We start from the raw sequence: 17,385 nt of genomic DNA on the forward strand, positions 1-17,385 counted from the left end.
AACGTGGGACAACCTGCAGAAGTGGCTCAGGAGGGGATCGGGTGCAGTCTGATTGCCGGCTACAGAAGCTTAATGTGAGGATGTGAAATGTCACCTCTCTGGCAGAGAAGGTGTTTGAGCTGATGTTCGAGGTCGACAAGTTTGGACTACAAATAGCCCGGGTCACCTTCTCACACAATTTAGGCCCTAACATTCACAGACAAAATCAGACATAGGGACAATTTAGAGTGCTCAATTCATCTATCATGGTTTTGGAATGTGGGAGGAAACCGGAGTACCCACAGAAAACCCAGGCATTCAAACTCCACACAAAGGCCAGAGCCCGGAATCAAACCCACGTCCTCTGCACTGTGATAACCACTTGTTCCGCCGTAATTATTAATCAATTATAATTATTAGGATTATCGTGTAATAACCTCACGAAAGTCAAGGCAGAGAGTAATTCAATCAAAATATTATTAAACTGTTTACTTTGCAGTGTCATTCACACTTTGCACACACAAAAAAAAATTAAAACTCAAAATGTATTGTGTCGATGGTATTGGCACCCTTTCCTGTAAATCACTATGAGAACACATAGTGACTCTCTTTTGGTAAATCACACATAAGAATATCTTATTCTAAATGGTCTGTGCCCATGTGACATGATTTAACCATGTCATGATGATTTCTATGTTATAAAAAGCCAACTGTTATTCTCTTTGTCACAACGGTGAAAACAAAGTAAATAGTTGTCTGAGGACATCAGTGCTATAATCCGCAAACACATGGATTAAAGGAAACAATTATTTTGACTGAAAGTGATGTAAGAGTGATGAATAAGTAATAAGCAAATAACGAATGAATGAATAAATAAATAAATAAATAAATAAATAAGAGGAGCAAAATGGAGCAAGCGTGCATACAGCAGACAGCCAGAATATAGCGCAAAAGTACAGGACGTTACACAGGCTGTCTTTGAAGTGGGCGGTCATCTTGGAAGAGAATGCCTTTTTCGCTTACTTGATGCCCCGGGACAGGTTTGCCCTAGCTGATCTCACGCCCGCTTCATGCCCAGCCCTGTAGGCTTTGTCTGGCCCTCAGCAGCCCAAGGACAGCCCCTGTCAGCCATGGCTTCTAGTTAGCCCGAGTGACGATGTATTTTGTGAGTGTCACATCGTCAATGCACTTTGCGATGTAAGAGGTCACAGAGTCAGTATACTCCTCACTGTCCGTCTGATTGTTGCAAGTGGCTGCCTGCTTAAACATTTCCCAGTCTGTAGTGCCAAAGCAGTCTCGAAGAGCATCAGAGGCCCCCTCAGGCCACACTCTTACCCGCTTTTGAACCGGCCTGGAAGCTCTCACTCTTTGTCTGTACGCGGGCATAAGCATAACAGTGACATGGTCAAAGAAAGTGCAATGTGGGGGAGGGGGATGGCCTTGAAAGCTCCTTTATGTGCAGTGTAGACCAGGTCCAGGAAGCAGTTACCACGTGTTGGAAATTTAACATGCTGGTGAAGCTTTGGAAAAACAGACTTTAGGTCAGCATGATTAAAATCCCCAGCGGAGATGAAACCGTCAGGGTGTGCCGTCTGCTGTTCACTGACAGCCTGATACAGTTCACTAACGGCCGTGATCCTGTTGCTTTCAACGTTGGAAGGCGGGATGTAGACCGTGACTAGCAGAATCAGTTGCACAGCAGAGTCCAGAATGTAGACATTCAACCAAGTTTCAGTGAACACGAGCACACAGCAGTTGCTCACAGTCCGGTTCGTAGATCTCAGCAGTCGAATGTACCATAATTTTCTGACTATGAGTCGCTCCAGAGTATAAGTTGCACCAGCTATAAAATGCACAATAAAGTGAAAAAAAAAACATATATAAGTTGCACCAGAGTATAAGTCACACTTTAGAGGCAAATTTATTTGTCAAAATCCAACACCAAGAACAGACATGAACCACCAACAACAGGCTAAACGATACGGTATGCTAACGTGACATATACACAAACGAGGAGCTGAGAACGGGCCTGACGTACCATTCAGAGTTATTCAAGTATGTATTACATAAATAACACGTTTATCAAACCATCTGTGTCACTCCAATTAATTAAATCCATCGATCGTCATATGTAAGTAATGCCGCGTATGTGCCGCATATGTTGACGTCGGACCCGTTGTAAATTGCATTTCTAATTATTCCACAGACCCATATAACAATATATAAAGTATATTTCAAATAACTATCATATTACAACAATATTATCAAACCATCTGTGTCACTCCAAATTATTAAATCCATCGATCAAATTCCTCGTCCTTTATGTCAACAACGCCGCGCGTGCCCGCATAGATCTAGTTTATAACTATATTGTAGCGTTGACAAAGTACCACGAAAGACGTGGGTTTATATAACAATATTATTAAACCATCTGTGTCACTCCAAATCATTAAATCCATCGATCAAATTCCTCATCCTTTATGTCAACAACGCCGCGCGTGCGCTGCAGAGATCTAGTATATAACTAGATTGTAGTGTTAAAGTACCAGGAAAGACGTGGGTTTATATAACAATATTATCAAACCATCTGCGTCACTCCAAATCATTAAATCCTTCGATCAAATTTCTCGTCCTTTATTCAAGAGTCAAGAAGAATTTTTTCGCCATGTTTGAGCGTGCCAAACAAGGAATTTGACTTCGTTACATCACAGTCTCAGTTCAACATTTAGGTGACTAATAACACTCAGGAAATGTGAAAATGACAAATGACAATATTCTCAGCCATCCCCTGATCTTAAACTCCCATGAGGGCAAGGAAAAACTCAACAATGTCAAAAAAGCCGTGCGTGCGCCGCAGAGATCTAGTATATAACTATATTGTAGCGTTAACAAAGTACCAGGGAAGATGTGGGTTTATATAACAATATTATCATACCATCTGTGTCACTCCTTATCATGAAATCCATCGATCAAATTCCTCGTCCTTTGTCAACAACGCCGTGCGTGCGCTGCAGAGATCTAGTATATAACTAGATTGTAGCGTTAACAAAGTACCAGGAAAGACGTGGGTTTGGTAAACGGCTCTTTATTTAACAAAACAAGAGTTCAACAAGCCAACTACTACTGAACTGTAACAATAAAAACATATTCAAGTTACTACACGAAATAAAATATATCAAATAACTAGAACATAAATAAGTTTTTCAAACCTTGTGTCACTCCAAATCATTAAATCCTTCAAACCCTTCGTCATCTTCGTCATCCCGTGATCGAATCCTTTGTCCTTTATGTAAACAACCGCCGCGCGGTGCCGGTGACGTCACTTGTAGTTTAAATGAGAGTAATCCCTTGCTACATCGCTGTTCGTTTATCGCGGTTTCACTATATCACAGATTTTTGAATTTTGAAAATTTGTGAAAAAAAAAACACATAAGTCACTCCTGAGTATAAGTCGCCCCCTCACCCAAAATATGAAAAAAACGCGAGTTATAGTCCGAAAATTACAGTAATCCATTTTGCTGTCCAACGACCGAACGTTCGCCAGAAGAATGGAAGGCACGGCCGGGCGAGTTGGATTGGCCGCTAGCCTGGCCCGGACGCCTCCGCACTTGCCCCTCTTCTGCCTCCTCGCACACAGCTTCCGACGCTTTCTATCCGGGGAAGGAGTAGCAGACGAGTCCGGCGTTGTATCAGGCCGGAGTAGTCCGAGTGCCTTTAATGTCTCTGTTTCAAAGTTCAGAACGCCGCAAAAAAGAAGAAGGATTCACTTACTCGGTCATTTACTTTTTTCGAAAAGTAACTAGTAACTAATTACATTTTGGAAGTAATTTGCCCAACATTGCTCATAAGTAGAGAAGTCCATGTATATTTTGGTGTCAATTGATGGCTGTTTTTGGACATTTAAAGTGATAGTCTACATTTGTAATTGCTTCCTTCTGTGACGTAGTCAGGCCGATGAGTCAAATCAAACAGAATCTGCCCAAAAAGTGGGAGCCATTAAGTGTACAGCCCTCTGTTCCAAAATACCATTAAATACTGTTCCAAAAGATCTCGTTTGAGTTTTTTTTAGGGAGGAATTGTAGCACTGACATACTTTTTAATGCAGTTCATTCACATGCCAAGTGTCAGTGTTGGCTTGCTTTTAACATCATTGCGAATTAAATTGAAATAGCCAAAAAAACACAGCCATTAAAACATCAACAGCCAACGGCACTGGAAGCATTTATTTCAAAAGGAGTGGTGGATTTTTTTTCTTAGGTGTTACGTCCGCTCTTTGCTGATTGGTTCTAATTGATGAGGCTTGCCCCACCTTAAAAATGTGCATCAATTGACTACCCATCAGATAAGACCCTGTGCAGCGGTTGCAGGTTCGATTCCGGCTCCAGCCTGTGTGAAGGCTAAAAACAATGCTTTTATCCCATACAAAATTTTAGTTAATTTATATCATCAATTTCTCCAATATTATGCTTGTGCGCTGTATGTTCTTTTAGTTAAGTACCTTTTATTTTTTATTTGTTTGGTTTTTGACAATGTAGTGTAAATTTGCTCATGATGTGTATTGGCCAGTGTCTTCTTGGCCTGATTTATGCAAAATGAACCAACTTAAAGTGTTGAGTTTTTAGATGTATTACAGAGGGAACTCAAGTCAAAATGTCTCTGAAGTAACATGTCACGTGCCCTCCTTAGTCCCAACACGATATTAAGATTGATACTGTGTTTGTAGCGTAATAATTAAGCAGATGTATCCACCAGTTCTGCTGACTTTTTATCAAGCCTTGCCCCTTGCCTTGGATCAAAAATGATGGCAAAAAGCCCTTGTGCTTGTCTTGCAAATGTCAAGGCTCATCGGTTGTCTGTGTTTGGTCATTTCCTCTTACCGTAGTTTGTTTTGATCTTAGCGGCGTCCAGTGTGGTGATGATCTTATCGGGAAGTCCTTCGAGCCTGAAGACGCATGCATAGCGGTGCCAGTCTTCAGGTGGCACAGCACTCACATTCAGGTGGACGCTGAGCTGGAAAGTTCCGTCGTGGTTGGGGAGCAGCTGGTCGTGCGTCACATGGTCGTGAAGCTGTTCACCGTCGCGCACCCAGAACATGTCCACTATGTTGGGGTAGAATCCCGTGGCGTGACATGTAACCGGCGCTGATGGCTGCGTCTGCAGCAACGTCACCAAGGGCCTCTCTGAGGAAGTGAGACAAAATTAATTCATAGAAATCAGGCTGCATCATAAGGCCTCCTGCACACCAGTAGTATGCAGTATGCAGTTCTCTCACAAAATTTCACAAGTGGCCGAGTCTAAACCGCTGTTTTTGCTTCAATTCAAAGTTTTAATCTAGACTTGCGGTGTGACATTAAAGCAGCAGGGATGTATTTGAAGCCCACACTGACCAACATATGAAACTCTACTAAAGTTGTGATAAAACAAGGCAAACGTTCATCTTGCCGTGATTAGTGATGACGGCTGAAACAAAACTGCAATTTGAGTGGTCACTGTGAAGATCTCGAATGAGTGATTCATGTATCAAACTGACACTTGCCAGATTAATGATCAGCCCTCTCTCCCACAAAACCACAAATGCAATTGTCGAGTTTACTGTGCAGGACTTGAGGCCCGTTAATGTTGTGAAATATACTTGCAAAGTACTAAAGCAAGCAACTAACGTATTCTCTGCAGGACGCTCTTCCCATGTTCCAGCATCCTGCGAAGGCGCTTAGGACATTCCTCAAGCAAGCGATTGTCCATGAACTCCAGCCAGCCTTCATTGTGGTTCCACTTGCGGACGGTGGCCTCCAGCTGAGACTGGAGCCAGATCCACCGCCGGTTCTCCATGTCAAGAAACAGCGTGTCGTCGCCATCATAACTGTGATGGTTGAAGCCTGACTTTGAGACGCTCTGGTCATCATACTCGCAGCCATGCAGCACCTGGAAAACGTGGATGCCTGACCAGGCGCAGTGCGAGGATACAGCATTAGCTCTGAACTTTGGTAATTTGCATTACAACACTTTTCCAAAAAGATACCATCTTTCGGCACTCCCATACACAATGAATTACAGTACCCATTGCCTTAGAATATGTCACGTGTCTGGAATGTCAAAAGACCATTTTATGTTTCTCAGGGGTTATGGAGGTCTTCAATTTGTGTTGTCGTCGTGTCATGAGTATTAACAGTTTGTGACTGTGCAAGTCGCTGGCCACACATCTTCCCCAATTTACTTTAATATTCAAACTCCGACTAGAGTCCTTGTCACGTGAGATGTATACAACAGGTGAAGTGTTGTATACAACAGTGAAATTTGCCATTTCCCCTGTGTATGTTACATTGGTTTTTAACACCGGCATTTAAAAAAAATGGTAAGTATGGTTAGTATACATGAACGCAAAGTCGCCTGTCTACCGACATATGTGAAACGCAAGTGCCTGGCAAGCCTCCTTCTCGATGTGTGCACTGTGCAAGGCTTGAAGCGTAGAAAAGAGCTCCCTGTCACCCACCCGCTCCTTGTTGAAATGCATGATGCAGAAATTGACAGTTAAAATGAAAATGTATTGTTAAATGTATCAACAATGGATGACATCAAATGCAGTAAAATAGATCACCAATGTGGCACGCAATGTAAAAGCTTATAAGTCAAAGTCTGCTTTATTGTCAATTTCTTCACGAGACACACAAAGAGATCAAAATTTCGTTTCCTACTATCCCATGGTGACAAGACATATTACACACTATATACCGTATTTTTTGGACTAAAAGTCGCTCCGGATCATAGGTTGCATTAGCTATAAAATGCACAATAACATGAAAAAAAACATACATAAGTCGCTCCAGAGTATAGGTCGTATTTTGGGAGAAATTTATTCGACAAAATCCAACATCAAGAACAGACATGAACGAGCAACAACAGGCTAAACGATAGGTATGGTAACGTGACAAACACAAACGAAGAACTGAGAACGGGCCTGACATAACATTCAGAGTTATTCTAATAACTATGACATAAATAACACGTTTATAAAAGCATCTGTGACACTCCAATTCATCAAATCCATTGATCGTCCTTTACGTAAACAATGCTGCGTATGCGCCGCTAATGCGCCACGCCGCTGACGTCGGACTCGTAAGTTGCATTTCTAATTATTCCACAGACCCATATAATGATATACAATAAATAAATATATGAATAAAATATGGGTACGCATCTTTTTGGGTCACCCTGTATAAAGTATATTTCAAGTAACTTGCATTTCTAATTATTCCACAGACCCATATAACGATATATAAAGTATATTTCAAATAACTATCATATTACAACAATATTATCAAACCATCTGTTACTCCAAATTATTAAATCCATCGATCAAATTCCTTGTCCTTTGTCAACAACGCCGTGCGTGCGCCCTGACGTCAGCCTTGTCGTTAATCCACAGATCTAGTCTATAACTATATTGTAACGTTAACAAAGTACAGGCAAAGACGTCTATTTGGTAAACGGCTCTTTATTTAACAAAACAAGAGTTCAACGAGGCAACAACCACTGAACTGTAACGATAAAAACATATACAAGTTGCTACACGAAATAAAATATATCAAATAACTACAACATAAATAGTTCACCGCCACGCGGCCCCAAGCACTGGCATGGACTTCCAGGCGTAAGGCGGCGTGGACCTCCATCCCTGAAGGTGACATTTCCAGCCACGGAGGTGGAAGAGAGCTCCATAGAATAGGACTGGGCGTGCGTAAAAGCCATGTCCGAGCCCCATCCACCGTCCCCTGACAGCCACCCGGCCGAGTGCCGGCCCCTGACTTCCATCCACGGAGGTGAAAGAGAGCTCCGTAGAGTCGGACCGGATGTGCGTAAAAGCCATGTCCGAGCTCCATCGAGTAGGACCGGGCGTGGGTAAAAGCCATACTAGTTTTTCAAACCTTCTGTGTCATTAAATCCTTCAAAATCTTCGTCCTCAGTGCCACTTACAAACAAAAATGCTAATGATGCCGGTAGTACGTAGGGACCTTCGTTATCTTCGTCATCCCGTGATCGAATCTTTGTCCTTTATGTAAACAACCGCCGTGCTGCTGACGTCATTTGAAATTCAAATTACAGCAATCCCTTGCTACATTGCGTTTTTTTTTTAATTTTTAAAATTTGAGAAAATATATAGGTCTACGGACAAACAAAACATTCAAGTAAACAACACAAAAAGTAAAAACAAGAAGGCACATACGATGAATAAATAAGAGCGATGAAAAAACAATAAAAAAATAAATAAATAAATAAGAGGAGCAAAATTGGAGCAAGCGTGCATACAGCAGACAGTCAAAATATAGCGCAAAAGTACAGGAGTGAATGCATGTGTATGTACAGTACATGCAGTGACACTGTACACAGTATGCTTATATAAATACTGGCATTGATCTCCCTTTTTTTTTAATATTCATTTAAACATTCAAATGGGCCAATGCTGTGTCCAGACTGTATAAAAGGTTAAACAGCTGCATAACAATATGCGCCATAGAGGCCTTTTTTCAGAACAATAACACTTACACTGTTACACTGCTATTAGCTTTATTGATAACATTTTGAGAAGAAGTCCTTGAGCAGCTTCTTTAGCAGCAAACTTTTGCACCCTTGGTGTAGGAAGGAACGGTTCTGCAGGTCCTTCATTCCCTCTGCTGTCAGACTTTACAACATGCATGGATGGCACCTGATGAAATTTATGTGTTTCGTCTCTACTAGTGGCTCTTGTGTTTGTCCTTGTCTGTTATTTACCCTTTTTTGGAATTTTGGCACTTGTTTTATTCTTGCCCTCGTATTATTCTCATATGCGCTGCTGTGACAAGTGAATTTCCCCGCTGTGGGATGAATAAAGTTCAATCAATCAATCAATAAATCAATCAATCAACCAATCAATCAACCAATCAATCAATCAATCAATCAAACAAACAAAGTGCCAAAGCTATAGTGTAGAAGTGGAGAGGGAATGTTCACCCACCGTGTGATTGGTTGAATCTATCCTTAAGTATTGCCATGTTAATGTTTCCAAAGTGTTCCTGTCCTTGCCAGAAGTTTGTCTGCTTTTTCCAGTAGTCAGAATCTTCGCGAGTGACGACGTCCATCCAGCCCTGTTTAGCCACGGTCACCTTGGTGCGACTGTCGTAATGTTCCGTGATGACACCATCCACCATCACCACCGCCATCATGGATGGAAGACGCGGGATATTGCTGGTCACTGTGTACACATGCCACAGAGAGTGGAGGGCTGCGCATAGCAAAAAGCACTTATTAGCATTAGAGGTACAAATATTCATTGAATTTTTTTTTAGGATGATTTATGTGGCATATCATACCTTCTACAATATTACCAGCGTTATTTGTGATAAAACTTTGAAATATCAATTCATACTGTAGGTGTTACAACCTATCGGTTTTGAAGGAAGAAAAGATATGGTTTCAGTAAAGACTTGGTTTCAGTTACCGTAATTTTCGGACCATAAGTCACGGTTTTCTTCTTAGTTTGGGTGGGGGGGGGGCGACGTATACTGAGGAGCGACTTGTATGTGAATTTTTTCGCAAATTTACAAAAAAAAAAAAACTGGAAAAAAAAAAAAGAAAAGGGAAACCGCGATGAACGAACTGCGATGTAGCAAGGGATTGCTGTAATTTGAAAGTGACATCAGCAGCGCAGCGGTTGTTTACATAAAGGACAAATATTCGATCACGGGATGATGAAGATAACGAAGGGCCAGACGTACTACCAACATCATAAGTGGCTTTGTTTGTAAGTGACACGGAGGACGAAGAGTTTGAAGGATTTAATGATTTGGAGTGACACAGAAGGTTTGAAAAACTATTGTGGCTTTTATGCACATCCGGTCCTACTTGACGGACCTCTCTTTCACCTCAGTGGATGGAAGTCAGGGGCCGGGGCTCGGCCGGGTGGCTGTCCGGGGACGGAGGATGGGGCTCGGACATGGCTTTTACGCACGCCCGGTCCTACTCTACAGAGCTCTCTTTAACCTCCGTGTATGGAAGTCGGGGGCCAGCGCTCGGCCGGGTGGGTGTCCGGGGACGGTCATGGGGCTCGGACATGGCTTTTACACACGCCCGGTCCTATTCTATGGAGCTCTCTTCCAACTCCGTGGCTGAAAATGCCACCTCCGGGGATGGAAGTCCACACCGCCGCACGCTTTCAAGTCGACGCCGGTGCTTGTGGCTGTGTGGCGGTGAACTAATTATGTTATAGTTATTTGATATGTTTTATTTCAAGTAGCAACTTGTATATGGTTTCATCGTTACACTTCAGTAGTTGTTGCCTCATTGAAGTCTTGTTTTGTTAAATAAAGAGCCGTTTACCAAACCCACGTCTTTGCTTGTACTTTGTTAACGCTACAATATAGTTATATACTAGATATGTGGAATAACGATGAGGCTGACGTCAGGGCGCATGCGCGGCGTTGTTGACAAAGGACGGGGAATTTGATCGATGGCTTTAATGATTTGGAGTGACACAGATGGTTTGATAATATTGTTGTAATATGATAGTTATTTGAAATATACTTTATATATCATTATATGGGTCTGGAATAATTAGAAATGCAACTTAAGAGTTCGACGTCAGCGGCGTGGCGCATATGCGGCGCATACGCGGCATTGTTTACATAAAGGACGATCGATGGATTTAATGAATTGGACTGACAAAGATGGTTTTATAAACGTGTTATTCATGTAATAGTACGTCAGGCCTGTTCTCAGCTCTTCGTTTGTGTTTATGACACGTTAGCATACCTATTGTTTAGCCTGTTGTTGCTCGTTCGTCTGTTCTTGGTGTTGGATTTTGTCGAATAAATTTCTCCCAAAATGCGACCTATACTCCGGAGCGACTTATATATGTTTTTTTTTCATGTTATTGTGCATTTTATGGCTAATGCGACTTATATTTCAGAGCGACTTTTCGTCCGAAAATTACGGTAATTCTTATTTTGTCATATATTTTACTTTTGTCCAGTTCTTGTAGCTTTTGTTAGGACACAGAGGTTGAACTTTGAGTGTTGAAGTGGCTTGTGACGTAATAAGAGGGGGACAGAGAATAAAGCTACTGAGTGGATGTGTGTTCGATGGTAAAAAAAAAAATGCTTCATGTAACCTCCGAGTCAACCTAGGAAAGTAAAGTTGTTGAAATGAAGAACGCAAATGTGATGCGTCTTTCTTTTTGAGGGTGCAGCAATGGGACTTGATGAAGTAATCTGTATAAATGATTGTGTCCCTTCCGGCATAATGCATACCGACAATGTCAGTGACCAAAGGCAGCGCTGCAACATCTAATAATCCATCCATTTTCTGAACAGCTTTGTCCCCACGGGAGTCACGGGCATGCTGGAGCCTATTCCAGCCATTATCGGGCAGCAGGCCCCGGGGGACATCTAATAATGAACATCCAATTTCAGACCACAATAAGTGGCTCCTTTTGCGGCCAATACAGCATAAATCCATCTTTGAAATGACGTGCAATGGTCAGAGGGATTTTAAGCTATTCTTTTTGCAGGATAGTGGCCAAGCCACGATGTGATGCTGAAGGAGGAAAACGTTTCCTGACTCGCTCCTCCAAAACACCCCAAAGTTGCTCAATAATATTTAGATCTGGTGACTGTGCAGACCATGGAAGATGTTCAACTTCACTTTCATGTTCATCAAACCAATCTTTCACAAGTCTTGCTGGGTGTATTGTCATCTTGATACACAGCACTGCCTTCAGGATACAATGTTTGAACCATTGGATGCACACGGTCCTCCAGAATGGTTCAGTACTCCTTGGCAGTTACGCGCCCATCAAGCATAAGTATTGGGCCAAGCAAATGCCATGATATGGCAGCCCATTCCATCAATGATCAACCGCCTTGCTTCATTCTGGGTATGCAACAGTCTGGGTGGTATGCTTCTTTGGGGCATTCTCACACTGTAACTCTCCCAGATGTGGGGAAAACAGTAAAGATGAATCAGAGACACGCCTCTGCAACATCGCGTGGGCATCGGGGACGGTACCTCTGGATTGGCAGACTGGGGTGGTGGTTCCCCTCTTTCAGAAGGTGGTTCCAACTACAGAGGAATCACACTCCTCAACCTCCCTGGTAAGGTCTATTCAGGGGTGCTGGAGAGGAGGGTCCATCGGGAGGTCGAACCTCGGATTCAGGAGGCGCAGTGTGGCTTTCGCCCTGGCCGTGGAACAGTGGACCAGGTCTACACACTTGTCAGGATCCTCGAGGGGGCATGGGAGTTCGCTCAACCAGTCCACATGGGTTTTGTGGACTTGGAGAAGGCGTTCGACCGTGTCCCTCGGGAAGTTCTGTGGAGGGTGCTTTGGGAGTACGGGGTACCGAGCCAACTGATAAGGGCGGTTCAGTCCTTGTATCACTGATGTCAGAGTTTGGTCCGCATTTCCAGCAGTAAGTCACATTTGTTCCGAGTGAGGGTTGGACTCCGCCAAGGCTGCCCTTTGTCACCGATTCTGTTCATAACTTTTATGGACAAAATTTCTAGGCGCAGCCGAGGCGTTGAGGGTCTCCGGTTTGGGAACCTCAGCATTGCGTCTCTGCGTTTTGCAAACAACGTGGTGCTGTTGGCTTCTTCAAGCCGTGATCTACAGCTCTCACTGGAGCGGTTCGCAGCCGAGTGTGAAGCGGTCGGGATGAGGATCAGCACCTTCAAATACGAGTCCATGGTACTCGATCGGAAGAGTGGAATGCCCTCTTTGGATCGGGGATGAGATCCTGCCACAAGTATCTTGGGGTCTTGTTCGCGACTTTGTACCGGTCTGTTGTGGTGAAGAGAGAGCTGAGCCAAAAGGCAAAACTCTCGATTTACCGGTCGATCTATGCTCCTACCCTAACCTATGGTCACGAGCTATGGGTCGTGACCGAAAGAACGAGATCCAGGATACAAGCAGCCGAAATTAGTTTCCTCCGCAGGGTGTCCAGGCTCTCTCTTAGAGATAAGGTGAGAAGCTCGGTCATCCGGGAGAGTCTCGGAGTAGAGCCGCTGCTCCTCCACGTTGAGAGGAGCCAGATGAGGTGGCTCGGGCATCTCATCAGGATGCCTTCTGGACGCCTCCCTGGGGAGGTGTTCCGGGCATGTCCCACCGGTAGGAGAGACCGTGGACGACCCAGGACGCGCTAGAGAGACTATGTCTCTCAGATGGCCTGAAAACGCCTTATACGCGGGATGAGCTGGATGAAGTGGCTGGGGAGAGAGAAGTCTGGGAGTCCCTCCTAAAGCTGCTGCCCCCGCGACCCGACACCGGATGAGCAGAAGAAGATGGATGGATGAATCAGAGAATAATACAAGTTTCATAATGTCCACAGCTCAAGATTTGCGTTCCTTGCACCATTGAAACCAATGTTTGGCATTGGCACGAATTACCAATGGTTTGGCTATAGTAGCCAAGCACTGTGTATATTTACCCCGTGGAGCTCCAGATGGACAGTTCTGGTGGAAACAGGAGAGTTGAGGTGCACAGTTAATTCTGCCGTGATTTGGGCAGCAGTTGTTTTATGATTTATGGATACAATTTGGGTTAGCACCCGAATATCCCTTTCAGACAGCTTCCTCTTGCGTCGACAGTTAATCCTGCTGGATGTGGTTCGTCCATCTTGGTGGTAGGATGACCCTAGATCAGGGGTCAACAACTCTGGGGGCTGCACCTAAAACAGGCTGGATTGGCACCCTTGAGGACCGGACTTGGTGACCCCTGCTCGAAATACCGTGGCTCTTGATACATCACAAAAACTCGCTGTCTTGGTCAGCAAGTCGTGCACTAACAATCTTTCCTCTATTGAACTCTGTCACCCATAATGTTGTTTGCATTGCAATATTTTAAGCAAAACTGTGCACTTACCCTGCTAATTGAACGTTCACACTCTGCACTAGGGTGCAATGTGCGATTAATGAAGATTGCCCACTGGGCTGGGCCTATTTAGCTATGAAACATCCCACACTAAAATGGCAGGTGTTTGTTTCATTGCCAAACCCCTGTACTTTATCCTGAAATAAAGATTTATTACCTAATAGGGAACCTGCTTCTGTTGTGCAGAAGCGGTTTGGCTGCACAAGATTAGATTTGCTGTACATTAAAATACAATCATTGACAAATTATTCAGCAAAACCTTTCCATCCAAAGGTGAAAAAATGAGCAGCCTATTGAGACACATGAGGAGGACAAAAACAGTTGGTTTTCTTTCTAGAAAAAAAAATAACAAATGTCTTATCTGAGCATTGTTGGAGCAGTCATTAGGTGCACTCCTTACAAATTAAAAAAAAAAAGTGGACGTGGTATGATATTACTGTAGCTGCCACATAGTATTGTCTGGCCAAAGACATGATGTCAATTCAGACTGCAGAAAAGGTGAACTTTAAAAACTTGAAAAAATTATGACCCAAGATGCACTATCCAAGGGGAGCAAATATTTTTCAATATACGTATTTGCCTGCGATGTATGAACACCACCGCAGTAAAAATGGCTGTTACCTTATCGGTGGGATTTCTTGCCTCAACGACCTATAGGGCTAACCCAATGATCATCGGCACACACACATCTGGGTGTGGTGAAATTTGTCCTCTGCAGTTAACCCATTCCCATGTGATTTTGATCCATCCCTTGGGGGAGAGGGGAGCAGTAGCGGTGCCGCGCCCGGGAATCATTTTTGGTGATCTAACCCCCCAATTCCAACCATCAGTGCTGAGTTCCAAGCAGGGAGGCAATGGGTCCCATTTTTATAGTCTTTGGTAATACCCGGCCGGGGTCTGAACCCACAACCTTCCAGTCTCAGGGCGGACACTCTACCACTAGGCCACTGAGATTAGGCAACAAATCATGAGGATTCCGGCGATCAAACTCATTTTGAATCGTTGTTCAACATTGAAACATTGATTTATTTGGCAGAGTATTTGTTTCAGAAATGCCCTGTGCCCTGCTTCTACCACTGTCTTTAAGCCTTGATTTAATTATTGGTAATCCGGGACATCCATGATTTCAACACAAGCATTTGGGGTAATTTGGTGACATGACTAATCAGTGTTAGCGACAGAGTCCAAAAATACCGACTACGATCCCTTTCATGACATCGCAGCGGCGCCTGACTTCATTTCTATGGCCATGAAGGCATTAACAAACTCATGATTATTCAAAAGTCTGATGCCTGATTTCATTTCTAACATAGAGATGGACGGGCATTATAGTACAGTTATTTTCTGTATTACAGTCATGTCTGGAAGCTAGCTGTGGTTAGCACAGACAAGCCACCGTGTGCGCAAAGCTTGTTCGAAGACTTTACTAGGACTGTGTGTTTCTCATATTTACTAACATGTTTGGTTCATTTCGCGATCTTACCGGCAGAGGCGACGTGACTCCAAACCAACACAAATGAAACCACTTTGTTCATGTTGCGAGCTCACAACACACACGACGTTACAAGAACATTCAGCAATTATTTGTAAGTGCAACTTGTGAAGTGGATAATGTCCTCTTCTTGTTTTGTCGCGGTAGCAAACAACCTTAGGTGCATTACCGCCACCCTCTGGAATAGTGTGGATCTCATTACCCTATTTCACACACGGATGGCTTCAGGCTTGACAACCACATCGACTCGGTAGTTCAGATCGGCTCGGGTCTGTACGGAATTCCCATTTTAAAGTAAGAACCCTGACTTTATTCTCAGAATTCTGACTTTACTTTAAAGCAGAATTCTGACTTTATTCTCAGGATTCTGACTGTAAAGTCAGAAAGTGCGAATTTTCAATTTAAAGTCAGAATCCTGATTTATCAGAATTCTGATTTTAAAGTGGGCATTCTGACTTTAAAGCCAGAAAGTGGGAATTCTGACTTTAAAGTCAGAATTCTCTATTCTGACTTTAAAGTCAGAAAGTGCGAATTTTCAATTTTAAGTCAGAATCCTGATTTATCAGAATTCTGACTTTAAAGTGGGCATTCTGACTTTAAAGCCAGAAAGTGGGAATTCTGACTTTAAAGTCAGAATTATCTATTTAAAGTCAGAATGCCCACTATAAAATGGGCATTCTGGCTTTAAAGTCAGAATCGTGTCATTCCCTTTTTTTTCCATCACTGGCCCTAATCCTCTTCTGTACCGGTCTGCGACACAACGTAATGCGGAAAATAACGGTACTTTAGTATCCATCCATCCATCATTTTTCTGAACTGCTTTTTGTCACAAGGGTCGCGGGTATGCTGGAGCTTAACGCAGCATACTTCGCGCAGTAGGTGGGGGACACCCCGAACTGGTCGTCAGCCAATTCCAGGGCACACGGGCCACCATTCGAGCTCTTCTCCACAACCTACAGGCAATCTAGACTGGTCGACTGCAATATTGATACTGTAATGTAATATTGTGCCTCAATAAATAAGTTAGTTTTGTTTTATCAGTGTTTGCTCATTCAATTCACATCAAGATTGTTAGGTTACGGATTTTAGCTATTGATCTGACTCCAAATTGCGATCAACACTTAACACAAGTTTCTATGTCCCAATCCACACACTGGCGCACCTAACAATTTTGCGAGTTCGTTCTGTCAAAGAGAAGACCGGTAGATCCATCAGACCAAATTTACCAATTGTTTATTCCTAACAAAGCGCACTAATACAGGCCTGGGTCCCGGGTCCCTCACACTAAAACTCGTGCGGTTTTGGGACCACCAAAGGACGACACATTCTTCAGCGTTGCCCAGTTTTAAAGAAACACAATATGAATATTAAAGCATGCAAAATATTGTGTGATGATTGGTCAATGGTCATCTCCTCCCCGTCGAGGTGTCATCACTGTGGTCAGGAGTTGGGGTTTTTCCTCTCGAAGCCCGACCACCTGGACGTGGTGTTGTTCTTTGTTCTCGTTCCTCACCGACCTTATCGTCCGGTACTCCCCGTCTGGGCCTGTTTTGCTACACTTCGCAGAAAACAAGTTCATGCAGTGTGCCTGCACATTCCTCACCCCCCACCAATCCACACAAGCACTCCAATACTAGATATTATATTGATATGTTTCACACAACCTTAAAAAATATGTTTGCAAACCACTGAAAGCACATTTCCCTTTAAGATTAACAACTAACCGCACAAAAATGTTGAAACGTCTATTTTTCTGATGTAAAATAAGTTTACTCAGGTAAGCTCTCTATCAATAGTGTGAACACATTGAGAATATTTTTTTTTCATGTGTAAAGTAATTTGAGTCTAGACAATTTCATTTCCAAAGTGTACATTCTGGGAATATTTATTTATTGGACCAAATCGCAATTGGCTGGCAACCGGTTCAGGGTGTCCCCCGCCTACTGCCCGATGACTGCTCGGGTAGGCTCCAGCACACCCACGACCTCCGTGGGGATAAGTGGTATAGATAATGGATGGA

The 17,385-nt window shown here is 43.3% G+C and overlaps 1 protein-coding gene across 9 annotated transcripts in view; it reads right to left on the reverse strand.

Moving 5' to 3' along the window:
* Window positions 1-15,588, reverse strand: part of LOC147056172 (class I histocompatibility antigen, F10 alpha chain-like) — a 33,449-nt gene extending 17,861 nt beyond the window's left edge. Inside the window, exons 1-6 of one of the 9 annotated variants that reach the window (XM_085914730.1) lie at window positions 13,551-15,348; window positions 13,431-13,455; window positions 8,969-9,205; window positions 5,640-5,918; window positions 4,857-5,159; window positions 1-3,702 (exon numbers count right to left, since the gene is read on the reverse strand). The exon at window positions 1-3,702 is cut by the window's left edge and continues 556 nt beyond it. In XM_085914730.1, coding sequence (XP_085770856.1) covers window positions 3,347-3,702; window positions 4,857-5,159; window positions 5,640-5,918; window positions 8,969-9,176 — 1,146 coding nt within the window. In that variant the 5' untranslated portion in view covers window positions 9,177-9,205; window positions 13,431-13,455; window positions 13,551-15,348 and the 3' untranslated portion in view covers window positions 1-3,346. The other 8 variants (XM_085914729.1, XM_085914728.1, XM_085914727.1 and 5 more) reach the window with 8 other exon arrangements.
* Window positions 15,589-17,385: the final 1,797 nt, after the last annotated feature.

Source organism: Syngnathus leptorhynchus, chromosome 6 (assembly GCF_054491065.1).
Source record: "Syngnathus leptorhynchus isolate UIUO chromosome 6, UIUO_Slep, whole genome shotgun sequence".
Lineage (NCBI taxonomy): Eukaryota > Metazoa > Chordata > Actinopteri > Syngnathiformes > Syngnathidae > Syngnathus > Syngnathus leptorhynchus.